The 17506-nt window shown below is 40.3% G+C and overlaps 1 protein-coding gene across 2 annotated transcripts in view; it reads left to right on the top strand.

The window, feature by feature from the left end:
- The window catches only part of pde4ba (phosphodiesterase 4B, cAMP-specific a), an 832714-nt gene that overhangs the window by 640933 nt on the left and 174275 nt on the right, over positions 1 to 17506 (top strand). For both annotated transcript variants that reach the window (XM_068037289.1, XM_068037290.1), the window contains one exon: positions 10209 to 10403. In XM_068037289.1, coding sequence (XP_067893390.1) covers positions 10209 to 10403 — 195 coding nt within the window. The remainder of the gene's footprint in view (positions 1 to 10208; positions 10404 to 17506) is intronic.

Here is a 17506-nt window from a genome sequence, read left to right as displayed (position 1 = left end):
GTTCTGTAATTACTTGGTTTGTGAAGCACAACTGCATTCTCTGTTTGAAAAGTTGGAACTTGGATAGGATATCCATGGCCTTCCAGTTCATGCTGAGAAATTTCGTATCCATCTTCCTGCTGTTCTTTTACTTCAAGACTTACTTTAAGACTTGGTTCTGTGACTTTGTACTCCTTTCCCTTAAAAAAATCTCTCTTGACTACTTCGATTGACAGGAGCAGGTGTTTAGCGGTGCTTGTATGTTTTTCTAGCTTCCAGCACTCTGTCTGTTTACATAACTGTGCAATAGGCATTTCAAATGCTTTTTTTTCTCTGCTTGAGTTTGTTTATACAACCTTCCACTCCCTTGCTTATCAAGTATCTATCTACCTCTGCCTTAAAAATATTCAAAAATTCTGCTTTCACTGCCTTTTGAGGAAGAGAATTCCAAAGACACTCAACCCTCTGAGAGAAAAAGATTTCTCCTCATCTCTGTCTTAAATGGGCGACCCCTTATTTTTAAACAGTGACCCCTAGTTCTAGATTCTCGCACAAGGGGAAACATCCTATCCACATCCCCCTTGTCAAGACCCCTCAGGATCTTATATGGTTCAATCAAGTAACCTCTTACTCTTCTAAATTCCAATGGATACAAGTCTAGCCTGTCCAATCTTTCCTCGTAAGATAGCCCGCCCATTCCAGGTATTAGTCTAGTAAACCTTCTCTGTACTGCCTCCAATCCATTTACATCCTTCCTTAAATAAGGAGACTAGTACTGTACACAGTACTCCAGATGTGGTCTCACCAATGCCATGTATAGCTGAAGCATAACCTCCCTACTTTTGTATTCAATTCCCCTCGCGATAAGCGATAACGTTCTATTAGCTTTCCTAATTATGTGCTGTACCTGCATACTAACCTTTTGTGATTCATGCCCTTGGACACCCTGATCCCTCTGCATCTCAGAGCTCTGCAAACTCTCACCATTTCGATTTTATGCTTTTTTATTCTTCCTGCCAAAGTGGACAATTTCACACTTTCCCACATTAAACTCCATTTGCCAGGTCTTTGCCCACTAACTTAATCTATCAATATATCTTTGTAGCTCCCTTATATCCTCTTCACAAGTTACTTTCCTACCTATCTTTGTGTCATCAACAAATTTAGCAATCATACCTTTGGTCCCTTCATCTAAGTCATTTATATAAATTGTAAAAAGTTGAGGCCCCAGCACAGATCCCTGTGGCACACCACTCATAACATCTTGCCAACCAGAAAATGACCCATTTATGCCTACTCTCTGTTTCCTGTTCGCTAGCCAATCTTCTATCCATGCCAATATGTTACCCCCTACACCATGAGCTTTTATTTTCTGCAATAACCTTTGATGTGACACTTTATCAAATGCCTTCTGGAAATCTAAGTACAATACATCCACTGGTTCCCCTTTATCCGCAGCACATGTAACTCCCTCGAAGAACTCCAATAAATTGGTTGAACATGATTTCCCTTTCACAAAATCATGTTGACTCTGCCTGATTACCTTGAATTTTTCTAAATGCCCTGCTATATCGTCTTTAATAATAGCTTCTAACATTTTCCGTAAGACAGATGTTAAGCTAACTGGCCTGTAGTTTTCTGCTTTCTGTCACCCTCCCTTTTTGAATAAAGGAGTTACATTCGCTATTTTCCAATCTACAGAACATTTCCTGAATCTGGGGAATTTTGGAAAATTAAAACTAACGCATCAACTATCTCACTAGCCACTTCTTTTAACACCTAGGATGAAGTCCATCAGGACCCAGGGACTTAAGAGCATGCTGCTCCAACAATTTGTTCAGTACCACTTCTTGAGTTCCTCCCTCCCTTCCATTTCCTGACTTACAGCTAATACTGGGATGTTACTTGTATCCTCAGTAGTGAAGACCGATGCAAAATATCTGTTCAATTCATCTGCCATCACCTTATTATCCATTATTAATTCCCCAGACACACTTTCTATAGGACCAACACTCATTTTGTTAACTCTTTTTAAAATATCTATAGAAACTCTTACTATCTATCTTTGTATTTCTAGCTAGCTTTCTCTCGTACTCTAATTTTACCTTCCTTATCAATCTTTTAATTATTCTTTGCTGTTTTTTATATTCTGTCCAATTTTCTGACCTGCCTCTCATCTTTGCGCAATTATAGGCTTTTTGTCTGGCCATCAATCTCAATGCTGTTTGTGGGACCTTGCTGTTTCTCTACATTAAAAGAGTGGCTAAGTGAAGTGCTTTAGGATGTTCTGAGGTTGTGAAATGTACTATATTCATGCAAGAAATTTCACTTGGAGAGTCTGGAAGCTGGCTGACTGGTAAGGAAAATGTCACAGTAATGCAGTACGGGTGATCTTTCAAGCGCATTACCTTTATTCCTGACTGTCTTGGGATATTCAAAATCATCTAGTCTTATTGCCCTGTTGGTCTTAGTTATCTCTCTGAACTGTCATTTCACAAAGGAGTCTTGCAGCCAACAGAGAGAGGAGAATTTCATGACATCAGTCTGGGCTGGACTCAAACCTCAGCCCCAACAGTGCAAAATAGTTTCTAGCACTGTTCTATCTAATTGCATATTTGCATATTCTGCACACAACACTTCTAACATAATAAGTAATGCTATGGGCTAGAATTTCAGCAGGGATTTCCCTTTGGTGGAAAATCAACAGAAAACTCAGAGATATGGTGCTAATGGCTGTTTAAACTCTTTCTCTGAGATTTCCATTGATATTATGGTGGGAGATTGGGAGAATCCCTGCGGAAATTACTGGCATACGTTTCTTTTAATTTAAATAGATGCTGGCTTCACTAAAAGATGTTTTTCTTTTTAAGAGAATATTACATAAATTATGTTGAAATGCATCATTGCATCAATTTTGGGTGACATCATTGTCACAGTTTGTCACAAATGAGATAAAGTTAGACTCCCAAGTGGTTCAACTGCTTAAAATGGAAAGTGTTACGAGATCACCGGACAAGTTGTGCTTGTACTGTTTCTTTATTGAACTGTCTTCTGATGGATGCCTGCAGTGAGTGCCTCATGGTAGAGATCACATGACTACGGCAAGACAGGAGGCACATTAGTACAGTATTGCATTTCTATCCCAAACAGAGAGTAGTTGGCAGAACATACCAGAAAGGTTTCAGGTTGTAGCCATAATTACATTAGCTTATCTGAGCTGGAATAATGATAAGAGAGCTCCAATTGGTATCAGGAATCCTTGGTTATTTAGAGCATAAATTAATTCTGCTTCTGATCAATGGACAAACCAAGCCTCAATTAAAGTGTAAACTGACTGCAAGGTCCTTAAGTTTGGGCTAAACCCTAGTACAGTAACATGGACAATGCACATGCAGAATAGATAAGGTAAGGTATGGAACCATGCAGCACTAAAGTGGACCATTCGGCCTTAGTGTCTGTGCTGGCTCTTTGAAAGAGCTATCCAGTTAGTTCCATTCCCTATCGCCCTGAAAATATTTCCCCTTCAAATACCTATCCAATTCCCTTTGGAAAGTTATTATTGAATCTGCTTCCACCACCCTTTCAAGTAATGCATTCCAGATCGTAACAACTCACTGCATATAAAAAAAAAGTTCCACATGTCGCCTCTGGTTCTTTTGCCAATTACTAAATCTGTGTCCTTTGGTTACTGACCCTTCTGCCACTGGACATAGTTTCTCCTTATTTACTCTATCAAAACCTTTCATGATTTTGAACACCTCTATTAAATTTCCTCTTAACTTTCTCTGTTTGAACGAAAACAGCCCCAGCTCCTCTAGTCTCTCCACATAACTGAAGACCTGCATCCCTGGTACCATTCTAGTAAATCTCCTATGTACCCTTTGTAAGGCATCCTTCCTAACTAAAGCCCATTATCAAAGTTTAAACAAGTACTCACTGACCACAGATTCTAGAATTCCAATCATGCTTTGACATCTATAAATCACTAAATAATAAATTGTTATCTACAAATAGAGCTCATCAGAAATAAAAACAGAAAAAGCTGGAAATACTCAGCGGGTCAGGCAGCGTCTGTGAAGAGAGTAACAAAGGCAGGAAATTTATGCCCCCCAACACCCCAGCAGTGGGCTGAGGGGTGCAAAATCATGTGGGATGGCGGGGCCGCCATGCCCATCACCTACCTGCCTCTGTTGATACTTTGCCAGTGGCAGGGTAGGTATCGAGCGGCCCACCCGCCTTTGAGTCGAATGAGGCCCTTAAGTGGCTACTTAATGGGCACTTAAAGCCCTCTTCCTGCCACAACTGCAGGCTTAGGTTGAGGGGGCAGGGGTCCCTCCTGCTCATGCACCCTGTACCCCACAGAGGCCCCTCCCCCAGTGGAAAAGGCCATCCCTCTAGTTAGCCAAAAGCTCTTGGAGGCGGGGCATACTGCCTCATGGGGGCGGAAGTCACAACCTCAGGCAACTAATTGCCCAAGTCATGCCAAATTGTTCTGTGGCTTCCAGGGCTGGTGGAGGCAAGCTCGGCCTCAACTTTCCAGCCCATTAAATGTAGACCAGAGTTAGCGTTTCAGGATGATGACATTTCAACAGAAGTGTTTTAGAGCTTATCGTAACCTGCTAAAGTCAATAAAGTTTCTTGAACAATTTAAAGCCCTATCAAAATTAAATAACACACCTTAAATTCCAGATAAAAAGGGATCTTTTTAGTCTGGGTGTTTTGTATGCACATTTCTCTAAGTGTTTAAGGGGATAACAATGTCTTGATGAAAAAGAGTGCTTGTCAGACCATTTTCTGTTTCAGGAGAATAATCATCTTTTCTAAAGGCAGGGGAGGCGGGAGAGGAGGCTGGGTGTAGGCTCAGGGCCAGCTTCACACAAGTTCGGTAGTGAGTATCTACAGCAGTAGTCAGATGTAATGCTTGTTTTAAAAGGAACTGGGTTTACTTACAAAAGCATCGGCAGTTTCTTCCTAACTAATATTAGCCTGGGCACCAAGCAACTCATTCAGAACTGGCAAGGGAAGGGTGGTGGGGGTGCGGAGGGGGGGGGGTTCTCCATGGGCCAGTTATCCACAGATCTGATGAAGGCTCCACATTTGAAATGTTAACATGCCTGTTCTCTTCACAGATACTGAAATGCCTACTGAGTGTTTCCTGCATTTTCTGTTTATGTTTTATAAAACTTTCTTCTGTGTAGTGAGCAAACAGATTCAATTAAAACTTGTGCCCAATCCCTGCTATGAGCCTCTGTAATTATAAGGGAGGGAGTCTGCATGTCCCTCTCCCACTGCCATTCTGACCCTATTAAATGACTTTAACTGTAATTTAAGTAAATACCAAGAATGTATACCTCTGAAAAGAAATTTGTGGTAAATATTACTGAACTATCAAGGTCTTGCACATGTATTGTCTTTGTCATAATGGTGGCGCATGTAAGTGATAGATTGGAAAATTTTCATTCATTTTATGATGATACATGGTGTGATTGTTAACAAATGAAAACAGATTTGTCAAAACCACTTGCATTTATTCAGTGATTTTGAAGAAAAATATAAATTATACAATGCAGAAAGGTTCTTGCTATTGTGAAGTGTTATTAGGGTAAATATTGATTGATTGATTGTTTCTACTAATTGGTGAGACAGCAACAGAAAGCCATAAATTGAAGATATTCCCAAAAATAATTAAAGTAGTCAGAAAAATTCCTTTACAGAACGTAGGAATGTGGAATTCTCTGCTGTAAACCACAGACTTGGCTCCCTGTCGGACTGGGAGAATGCTAGAGGAGGCCACAAGAGCGGATAGGGAGCCTGCTGCTGAGATTGTGGGTGTGTGGGGGGCTGGGAGGGGGTGGGGCTGGGGTGGGGGAAATCCAATTCCCGACCCCAGGAAGGAGGAAAGGTTCAGATCATGGGGGAGGTCCAATCTCTGGTCCCAGGGGTGTCTTTGGATGGGGGTGTGGTCCGATTGTGGGTGGGGGTATGATGGCAGCAGAAAATGTAGCTTGGTGGGCTGGGAGGAAGCACACCTGCTCCTTCTGGCTTACAAGCAGTGCTGGAAAGGCACTTATCTTTTCTCCAAAGCTGTCCTCGCCTCCCTTAAGTAGCTGGGTTTCCAGAGTCTTAGAAACCCAAGTACAGTTAAACCTGTAAGGTAGGTTATATGTGAGGCTCCCGGTCTCATTATAATATATTGTTATAAATGGCCAACCCGCCTCCTGTGCCAGCTCACAAAACCATAAAGGAGGCGGATTGGGGTCGGGTTTTAGAATTTTAAAGTTTTTATATCTCACCTGATGCAAACCCACCCATTTTTGATCTCTAAAATTGCCCCCAAGGTTTTTATATCTGAAATGAGTACAGAAGTGTCAGAAATACTCAGCAGGTGCAGCAGCATCTATGGAGAGAGAAACAGTTAATGTTTTAGGTCTGTGACCTTCCATCGGTTCATCAGTGGAAGGAGAACCAGAGGACACCAATTTAAGGTGTTTGGCAAAAGAATCAATGGTGACATGAGGAAAAGCTTTTTTATACAGCAAGTGGTTAGGATCTGGAAAACACTACCTGAGAGTGTAGTGGAGGCAGATTCAATCGTAACTTTCGAAAGGGAATTGGAGAAGCACCTGAAGAGAGAAAATTTTCAGGGCTTTGAGGAAAGGGCAGGGAAGTGGGAACAGATGAGTTGTTTTTGCAGAGAGCTGGCATGGACACAGTGGTCCAAATGGCCTCCTCCTGTGCTGTAACCATTCTATGATTCTATGATAATGTGAATTGAATGTGGAATCATCAGTATTAATTTGTTGTCAATTGGATTATTACAGCATCAATTCAATCTACTTACCAGTATGCTATGTATATTTTTAAGAAAGTGTTTAAATGGTTATAAGAGCACAGTGTGTTGAAGACTTTTGTTTCGCATATCTTCAGATCTTGAAATAAATCAGTCAAGCTATTTGACATAGGTCAAAGAATCAAGCTGAAGTTAGTGATTCATTGATTGACAGTTGTGCCTGGAGTGAAGACATGGGTCAGACTTGCAAGAGGGAGTTCTCAGCCCTCCTGTCTCATTTTCCTTCACCTATGCTGGAAGGACATCCATTTTATTGGGTGTGAATAAAAGGTTGTTGGTCAGCCTGGTGCTTGCCTGTGCCTCCTTCCAGTTTGGAGGTTCTGAGGAGACCAGCAGCAACGCAAAGGAGGGCCAAAGTAAAGTTATTTTTCCAGTCTCCCTATGTATCTTCGAGCCTGGAGACTTTCCTGGTGTGTTTTTCTTTGGGCAGCAGTTAGGCCAGACCTCTGTTGGTGGCCTCTAAAGTCTTCAACAGCAGTTGTATTTCTAACTCCAGGGCAAGGCCCTGCCAAGGATTGGGCCTGTGCTGGGGGCATATAAGGGATAGAATAATTACCTGTACCCAGAAATACAGTTAGTTTTGCTCCACCTGCTTGGTGTCAGTCACAGGAAGACAAAATCCACTCCTAGTGGTTTATCAGAAACTAAAGTAAGATTGACTGGTCTAATTTCCTTGATTATCCCTGTTTTCTTTGGACAACAATGTCACATTTTTCACCCTCCAGTCTCCAGCAGTTTTCCTCACCATGGCATCTTGGAAAGTTATCGTCAAAATTTTAACTCTTCGTTAATTTCCCTCAGGATCCTTAGATATAAACCATCAGATCCCTATCTACCTTTAGTTTGAGTAACATCTTTAGTATCCTTTATCTTTGAGTAATAATTTTGAGTTTTCATGAACCATCTATTATAATCTGTGATTCACTGTCACATATTGCATGTTGTGAATGACTTTAGTACCTACACCAGGTCTGTATCAACTTGGCACTATTTTTAGGTCGTGTCTGTTTTTTTGTCATTCCTGGGAGTTTTTAAACCAATGGCTTTTATTTCTGTTTTGTTGAACATGAGCTTTGAAGTTTTAGAATCCTGAAGCTCTTAGCCAAGTTGAAAATTGACAGTACTATCACAGTCTAACTAAAGTCTGCCTTTTCTGTTTAAATATGTTAGCATGCAATTGTCAGTGTCTCGGTCTTCTACAAATGCAAAAACTTCAATTGAAGAAATGTGTATTTGACCTGAGTCACAAGTAGCTTCATCTACAAATTATAGCCACTGTGTGCCTTGTTCCACTTTTTGGACTTTGTGCATTTGATTGGGAAATGGTTTATTTTACTAAATATATTACACTCTTGACTCCAAGCAGGACAGACATGTTTCTTTCCTTCTAGCATGATGTTTTCCACAGTACTTCCTATTTTTTTCAGAAGCTTTCTAAAATTTAATGAGTTTCATTTACTACATTTCCTGCCTAACTATTCCATTTCTTTATGTATACTCATTTGTTTCAGATGTTTTACCATTCACTTGCTGTAGTTATGCAGATCCAAGCTTTCAATATAACTTTTGTTTTTGTAGAAGTCTTTTCCTAGTACCATTGTTCTGCATCTTAATGACTATTTCTGCTTTGATTTGATCCCAGTTAATTTTAAAACTCTCATCCTTGTTTACAAATTTGTCCATGGCCTCATCCCTCCCTATATCTGTAATCTCCTGCAGCCCCACAACCTTCCAAGATACCCATGCTCCTCTAATCCTGGCCTCTTGAGCATCCCTGACTTTAATTATTCCAGCACTCTTGGCCATGCCTTCAGCTGCATGGAATCTAAGCTCTGGAATTTCCTCCCCCAACCTCTCCATCTGTCTACCTTGCTTTCCTCCTTTAAGACACTCCTTAAAACCTATTTCACCATCTTGTGGTCACTTTCCCTAATATCCCCTTATGAACATTTGAATTAGGAGCAGAAGTAGGCCATTCAGCCCCTCGAGCCTGCTCCGCCATTCAATAAGATCATGGCTGATCTGTTTGTGTCTCCAATTCCACACTCCTATCTACTCCCGATAATCTTTGATTCCCTTGCCTAACAAGAATCTATCTACCGCCACCTTAAAAATATTCAATGACCCCACTTCCACCACCTTCTGAGGCAGAGAGTTCCAAAGTCGCACAATCCTGTGAGAGAAAACATTTCTCCTCAACTCTGTCCTAAAAAGGCGACCCCTAATGTTAAAACAGTGCCCCCTAGTTCTGGACTCACCCACAAGAGGAAACATCCTTTCCACATTCACCCTGTCGAGACCGTTCAGGATCTTACATACTTCAATCAAGTCTGCCTTCACCCTTCTAAACTCCAGTGAAAACAAGCCCTGTCTGTCCAACCTTTCCTCATAAGACAACCTGCTCATACCAGGTATCAAACTGGTAAACCTCCTCTGAACTGCCTCCAATACATCCTTCCTTAAATAAGGAGACCAAAATTTCACACAGTATTCTAGACGTGGTCTCACTAATGCCCTGTACACCTGATGCATAACATCCTTAGTTTTATTTTCAGTTCCTCTCGAAATAAAGGATAGCATTCCATTAGCCTTCTTCATTACTTGCGTTATGAGACTTATGTGACTCGGTGTCATATCTTGTTTTATCATGCCCATGTGAAGCACCTTGGGACATTTTAATACATTAAAGGCGCTATATAAATACAAGTACTTGTTGATTGATTCACCTTTCTTCCAGAGCCCAATGATCTAGCTAAGGTACAGAGAGTTGCGACAGAGGGCTATATTGCTTAGGATCTTGTTTCCAATTGCTGAATATATAAAGTGCTTGTGGATTTAATTAGCCTATTCAACTAATTTTTTCCATCTGTCTAAGAACAACCTCTGAGTAAGACGTCTTTATTTGTTTCAAACCAAAGACCATCAAGTATTTTCAGGGTATTTCTATCCATACTGCTAACTGATGTAGCAGTTCTGACATGTTTTTGTTGCTTCATGAGATGTGATGCAATCTCTTAATTATTACAAGTTCTCTTACGGCTTTTCTGATTACTTACCAGAATACCTGCAGCTCTACATTTTTTGCATATGATAAATTTTGTATAATCGATTTGAAGAACTGTACAGTTCTTCGTGTTTAATAACTGAATTTGTTGTTTGGTTTCTCTCATGTACTTCCTGGTGGCAAGCTCAAAGTTCCATTGGCAGAGGCCTAGAATCAGGCCACCCACCTACCATACTAAGCTGCAGGGTATTAAATGACATGTGGTTCAAGCAAAAGAGCAAAAATACATGTAATAATTTGTTAGATTCATTGATAACCATTAAAATCTATATAAACATGTGTCAATAAGGCTCTGTTTTGTGTGTTTTCTAATAGTTTTGATGTGGAGAATGGTCCCTCTCCAGGCCGGAGTCCATTGGATCCTCAGGCAAGCCCTGGATCAGGACTTGTATTGCACACTAATTTCCCAAGCCACAACCAACGACGAGAATCCTTCTTGTATCGCTCAGACAGCGATTATGAATTGTCACCAAAGTCTATGTCTAGGAATTCGTCAATTGCAAGTGAAATGTAAGTAGGTTGGGTACTTCTTAACATCTCAGAGCTGTTAACATTGGGCAGAATTTAGACTTTCAGTTGCTATGCAGCCATATTGTGGAGGCAGTGGATCAGAAAGATCAACAAGATTTAAAACAGTAACCTGATTTGCCACCTGCTTTAATTGGGGTTTGCTGATTATGGATGCTCCAGGAAACTGAGTTTCTTCAGTTAAAGTTAGACCAACTGAATTGTATGTCTTGGTAACTGCACAAAGAAGCATGTTTACCCATCAGAAATCACCTGGACACGGTGGCCTCACACTAGCAAGGCTAGGCATAAACTACAGTATAAAATGAACTGATGCAAAGCTTTGACAAAAAAGGTGAACTTTTAAAGTGAAAAGAAATTCTGGTAGCTTACTGGATCACCATTTATGTTTTAATGATTGAAAAGAACAATCTTCTCAATTATTTTCAATCATTTTTAAAAACCACCTCAGTGAGGTAGGCCTTGAGCTGTGCCTAGTGTATACATTCACACTTGTATGCACAGATCCAACTTCACAACTGCAGCAGGCAGTAAAAACGTGGCTCATCTAAATTGCCACTTGCATCATTGTGAAAATTGAGCTCATAATGCACCTTTCACTGCATTAGAAATATGAATTTAATAGATTTTTTCTCCTCTGTCTTCATCTACCTTGTCTTCTCTTCCTTGTCGTTTTTCTCCCTCTTTTCATTATCTTTCCATTTTTATTTTCTTCTTTTTCTCATCTTTCTTGATTTTCTGTCTCCTTTTATTTATTCTTTCTATTAATATTTTTTTCTATTTTCTACATTTTGCTATTTCTCTCTTAACAGCAAGATTGGCTGCAAGTTTTTTTCCTTGCTTTTTCTCACTGTCCACTGAGAGAAAGCTAGATAACACAATGGATGCAGGATTATCCGAGAACTGATGATAATGGCAGTCCTTTAACCTACAGACCTTATAGTTTTAATAGGTTACCTTCATTACTGCTATGAATGGTGGGATAGTTCTCACTCTATCATACTCTATACATTACAACAGTGACAACTTTTCAGAAGTACTTCATTGGCAGTAAGGTGCTCTTGGTCCTGAGGATATGAAAGGTGCTATATAAGTCCAAGTTTTTCTCTTTTCCTTTCTCCAGTTTCTCTTCAGTGGATAGCAAGAGAAATTCCAGGTATTACTGATGCAGTCACTATATATGGGAGGGCAAGAGAGGATGATTTCACTTGTAAAACTTCAATTAAATGCTGAAGAGTTGGTAGGTCTGCATCATGAGCAAACCCTGGGGACATTTTATTTGAAGGGCAAAAATGTACACAGATTTGTCACAGATACTAGAGTAAAGTAACGGCATTGTGGTTCATGTTGAACGCTTTGGATTAAAGGGAAGGTAATTCTCTGTGACATCACCCATATCCGCCCCTGCCTCAGCTCATCATCTGTTGAAATCCTCATTTATGCCTTTGTTACCTCTATTCCAATGCACTCCTGACTGAGGTCATCCAAAACGCTGCTGCCTGTGTCCTAACTCGACCCATCCCCTTCCCCCATCATGCCTGTGCTCACTGACCTTGATTCCTGGTTAAGCAATTTCTTGATTTTAAAATTCTCTTCCTTGTTTTCTAATCCCTCCATGGCCTCATCCCTCTCTATCTGTATTATCTCCTCCAACCCTACAACCCTCTGAGATATTTGTGCTCTTCCAATTCTAGCCTTGATCATCCCCGATTTTAGTCACTACACCATTGACATGCCTCCAGCTGCCAAAGCTTTAAGCTCTGGAAATCCCACCCTAAACCTCTCCACCACTCTATCCTCCTTTTAGATGTTCCTTAAAACATACATCTTTGACCAAGCTTTTGGTCATCTGCCCTGGTATCTCCTATGTTGCTTTGTGCCAAATTTTGTCTGATAATGCTGCTGTGATGCACCTTGGGATGTTTTACTATATTAAATGTGCTATATAAATACAAGTCGTTGTTATGGAATTGCACAATCATTCTCAACTAAATTCTCAAAACATGGGACAGATGTTGTTGTATGTGAAAGTGAACTATAAACAAACTTTAAAAAGAATGAGCTTCACATGTACATTATATGGCAGAAAACTGTCAACTGAAATCTTCTTCCTGGACCAAAAGGAATTGGTTAACTATTTTAACAGGAAATATAAATATTTAACCTGTTGAGTCTTGAAAGCTTATATTTGTATAGTGGAACACTGATTGACAGCAGTATGCCTATCCTGTACAATCCTTTGGCACACTGCCCTCTGCTAAAAAAAAATTTTGGTTAATGCTTTGTGGATCTGTAGGCAGAACAGAGTTTAAAGAAAACATATAGGGACATAAAGTGCCTCTGCTGAAAGTTTTTTTTAAATTCAAAGTTTCTACCCTTCTCCTAAAAGCATTAACTCATGGCTGAAGTATTTTTCCAAAGGTTCAAGCGGCCAGTCAGTATCTCAGATCAATAGTCGTTCTTCATGTGTGCATCTAGATAATGAATGTCAACAGGCGAATCAAGCATGGGGGAGCAGGGACATCGCAGTTGAGTTTGATTCAGTTCTTGCCTCGTGTCCAAACGCGCAAACATTGTGCATGGGTTTCTGGATAGCTGGTTGCCTTTTCCTTAGTCAACAGGCATTAGGCTCAGTAAGAGTGCTGCCTTTCCCCCAGCTGAGATTAGCTAGTTCAGCATAGACCAGGAATCAAACCTACGTCCTTTTTGCTCTGATGAATCAGTGCTGCACAGTTTATGGTGTATTCACCACCAGGGAGTTTGAAGATGCTACATGATTCTAATGGAAGGTATTGCAGCAGGCAACTTCTGGAGTTGATCAACAAGAAATGAACAACAATACAATTAGTACTTCATTTTGATTTCACTGATGGAGACAGCAATGGTGGGTAAATAGTTAACAACACGCAGGCCTTGGCAAGCAAACTGCATTACCTTTTGAAACTATTGGCTTTTGCGCATGTCTCTGCAATTTGTTGGGCACATAGCAGTGCAGGCACTCTCACACAGTTCAGTGAGCTAGAATGAATTCAGCTAAAGGCGCAAACAAAATATTACATAGAATTTACAGCACAAAGACAGGTCATTTGGGCCAACTGGTCTATATTGGTGTTTATGCACAACCCTCCTCCCACCCCTGTTTCATCTAACAATGTCAATATGTTCAGGTCATCGACCTGAAGCATTAACTCAGCTTCTCTGTCCACAGTTGCTGTCAGATCTCCTGAGCGTTTTAGCATTTTATGTTTTTATTTCAGACTTCCCACATCTGTAGTATTTTGCTTTTGTCCTATCAATATATTAATGAAGTACTAATTAGTATCCTCAGTGTGACATTCGATATAGGCATAAAGTGAAAAATTAATTCAGCAAAAGCTTGAAAAAATAGTAAGTTTCCTGAAGGTACTTACTCGGACTGACATCCTGTTCCATTGGTGCTACCTGTTTTCTATAATCTTGTCCAAATAGACATTTGTCTTGTGAGCTTTGACAGTAAAGGATCAATCTTTTACATGCTGCTGATGGAGAATCGCATCTATTGGCCAAGCATATATTTAAATTGCTGCCATGCTTCTGTGCACTTGTGCATTACTGGATGGCGAGGCTCCCTGGCAAGAACATGTATTCAGAAAATCATTTGTTAATATCTACAGGCCATTTGGCACAGAGGAATATTCACATTTTAGTCCTGTTCTGTCCTCACCCATCATCCACACATGCACACTTTCATACACCTGTCATTGGATAGTGTTTAGGAATAAGAACCCTGATTGCTTTTGTTCATCCCAGCTATTCTGAGGAAGCTGAGGCTAATTGTGGTGCCTCTATCACTGCCTCAGCTGAAATCAGCTAACTTCAATGCAAATTGGGGATTGAACCCAAGCCTCCCTGCTTTGCACTGAAACAATGCACCAACCAACTGAGCCATGTGAAAAATAGTTATACAAGTCAGCTGTACAATTTCTGGGGCTTTATTTTCAGCTAAACAGATGTTAATCACTCAGAGCCAATAATAAATCAGTTCTAATTTTATTTACTGCCATAGCTATTTCCACTGCTGCCAGTAAGCTCCACGTCAGAAAATTTGAATGTCTCCCTGGACATATTTTGTGCCAGAGAAACAAACAGGATCAGCATTGGGTAAGAGCTGGAAGTAAAGTCCAGCTGGATGGAAAAAAGAATTCTAATTTCCTTCTGTAAATTCCAGCTTGCTCAAAGCTACCTTTATACCACTCTAATCACGCTAGTGGTGACTGCATTCAAGAGCAATACCAAAATTGGCATTCGGATACAACATAGCAACAATCTAATCATGACATGTCATGAGAAATCAGGCAGACTAGCACACAAGATTATGCAGTATAACATTAGTTAATTGTTACGACCAGGTGAGAAAGGTGTCTAGGGTTCCCTCTCAGCCTTCACCTGGTCTTACCGGACCAGGGTTTAATTTTTAAACACAACTTGTTTTTAGCTCCCCCTTGGTGAATCCTTGTTCACCGCTTTCCAATTATAAGGCAAAGAAACCAGCACAAACAGGTTTTCTTAGGTTTAAAGAAGAAAGGTTGAAATTGATTAAACTTAAACTTAAACTCTAATTCCGTTAATGCCTACGGATACACGACGTGCCCATGCTAGCATGCGTACACGATGCACACATGCAGATAGAGGCAGAAAAGAGCAGAAGAAAAATAAAGTGGAAAAGTTTGAGGCAATCTCGGAAGAGGGTTTTTGGTTGCGGTTCTTCAAGCTCAGTGTAGAGTCTTTGATTGTAGGTAGATCTTGCTTTTCATTGGGGCCCAGTATTCTTCTTAAATCTTGTTCACTGTCGGAGACGTTTCTCTCTTGGGGTTCATGTGTCTTTAGTGGATTTGGAGTTCCGTGAGAAAGGGATGGAGAACCAGGCAGGAGAGGTCTTCTTCAGTCCAGGAGCATTCTGCAGTCTCTGAGTTCAAACTGTTTGTACAATTCAGAATAACCAGGTTGCCAAGCAGCCTAGTCACATGAACAGCTGATTTGACCATGTCTGTTTGTGGATTCTTTGGTCTCAGCCGACCCCGGAATGTCTCTTCTTACACACGATACCTGGTGCTGAAAGTCCACTGTGGGTTAAATTGGATAAGGGAAGTAACCCCTTTGTCTCCACAAGCACTGTTGGTTAATATGCAAATGTCTTTCCAGCCAAGGGCCTGGTGATTTTTTAAACAAGTCCTTTCTTCACTTCAGCAACAGTTTCAAATCAATGTTCATATGACAAAAATGACAAAATTAATATGCCTCATTCTTGGCAGGTGGGGATCTGGCATGACATAGTGTTCATGGTGGCAATTTGGTGCTAGCATGAAAGTAACTTCAAAACAACAACATTTATATAGTGCAAAAGCAAAATACTACAGATTCTGGAAATCTTAAATAAAAGCAGCAAATGCTGGAGATACTCAGATGCTCAAGCAGCATCTGTGGGAAGAGAAACAGAGTTAACATTTCAGGTCGGTGATCTTTTATTAGAACTGGAAAGAGTTAGTGATGTAACAGGCGTTAAGCAAGTACAGAGACAGGGAAGAGAGGGGTGAGGAAAGAAACAAAAAACTTGCATTTATATAGCACCTTTCATGACCAAAAGACATCACAAAGCATGTTATAGCTAATGAAGTACATTTGAAGTGTAGTCACTATTGTAAAGTAGGAAACTCAGCAGCTAATTTGCACAAACAACGATCTGACAATGACCAGCTAATCCCTCCCCGCACCCGCTCTCTACCCGCTCCCCAGACCCCCTCTCCCCCCACCCCTGCTCTCTCCGGCCCGGATCCCCCCACCATCTGCCCGCGTTGCGATGACATCGTCTGCGCTTGCGCCAACCCCATCTGCTTGCGTTACGCGATGACGTCATCTGTGCATGCGCCAACCAGTCCTGGCACTGTGGAACGCAGCGCATGTGCGCAGATTGGCGCAGTTGCATGATGTAAGCTGCCAGCTGTGTTGTCAGTAATCACTTTGTAACTTTTATGTATTTATTAAAGAATTGAACATGCAATACACTTTAAGTGGCTAAGTATACTACAATATTAAAGATTATTAAGGGATGTAAAATATAATCTTATTTCTAAAATAGAATCCAAAAGTTTAACCTTGACAATGTTACAGAAAAATATCTTAGAATATCCATCAAAATTTACAGTAAATTTTTACCTTAAATCCCTGAGTACCATAGGTTGAGAAGCATTGATGAGGAATTCAATACTTCTGTTTTTTTTATTCAAAACTCTCATGTTTATACTGTTTCTAATTTTTCATTTCATCTTTTGGAATGTAGGTGTTACCTTTCTGTGTCTGTTTTTCCCTGCTTTTGAGATCCATATATGGTAATATCATTAGCTACCATCCCTACTTAATGTATTTGCTAGAAATCCCCTTCTCTTGAAATTGTGAGCTTTTATCTGGTCAAAATGTTTGTAATTGGGTTTACTTGGCATCTGCTTTTGTAAGTACCATTTCATGTAATTTATCATCTGTAATTGTCTTTTTATGATATTTTGTACCATCCTTTTGAGTTAGTCTGTTTATATCACTAACACTATCAACTAATCGGTACTGACTTCACATAGGATGTTTCAATGTGTGTCATTTTCTAATTCCATTGTAGCAGAGACTGTAAAAGACCTTGGAATGGATTTTTTAACTCTACCTTCTTAATGGGGAATTTCAGTGAGTCTTGAAAACTGACCATTTATTCAATCTTTAATTCTAAAAGGTATAATAGTTATATCTAAATCCTACCTAATTAAGCCTATTATACCTATGTTTCATCACATGCAAAGCTATCACCCAATCTGCGTTTGTTCTGTCCATTGTAGAGGAAACTGTATCGTGAACTGTGAATGCAGTATACTAAATTAAAAGAACTACACGCACATCACTTTTTCACCTGTTGGTGGCTTTGGACAGTGGGACGGAGGAGATAAAAGGGCAGATGTTGCATCTCTTGCGTTTGCATGGGAAGATGCCGTGGGAAGGGGAGGGGGTGTTGTGGGTAATTGAAGAGTGGACCAAAGTGTTGTTGAGGGAATAGTCCCTTCAGAATG

The sequence above is a fragment of the Heterodontus francisci genome, chromosome 8 (assembly GCF_036365525.1).
Source record: "Heterodontus francisci isolate sHetFra1 chromosome 8, sHetFra1.hap1, whole genome shotgun sequence".
NCBI classification, from domain to species: domain Eukaryota; kingdom Metazoa; phylum Chordata; class Chondrichthyes; order Heterodontiformes; family Heterodontidae; genus Heterodontus; species Heterodontus francisci.
The sequence above is the reverse complement of the archived record's forward strand: the minus strand, read 5'-3'. Positions and strand labels throughout refer to the sequence as shown.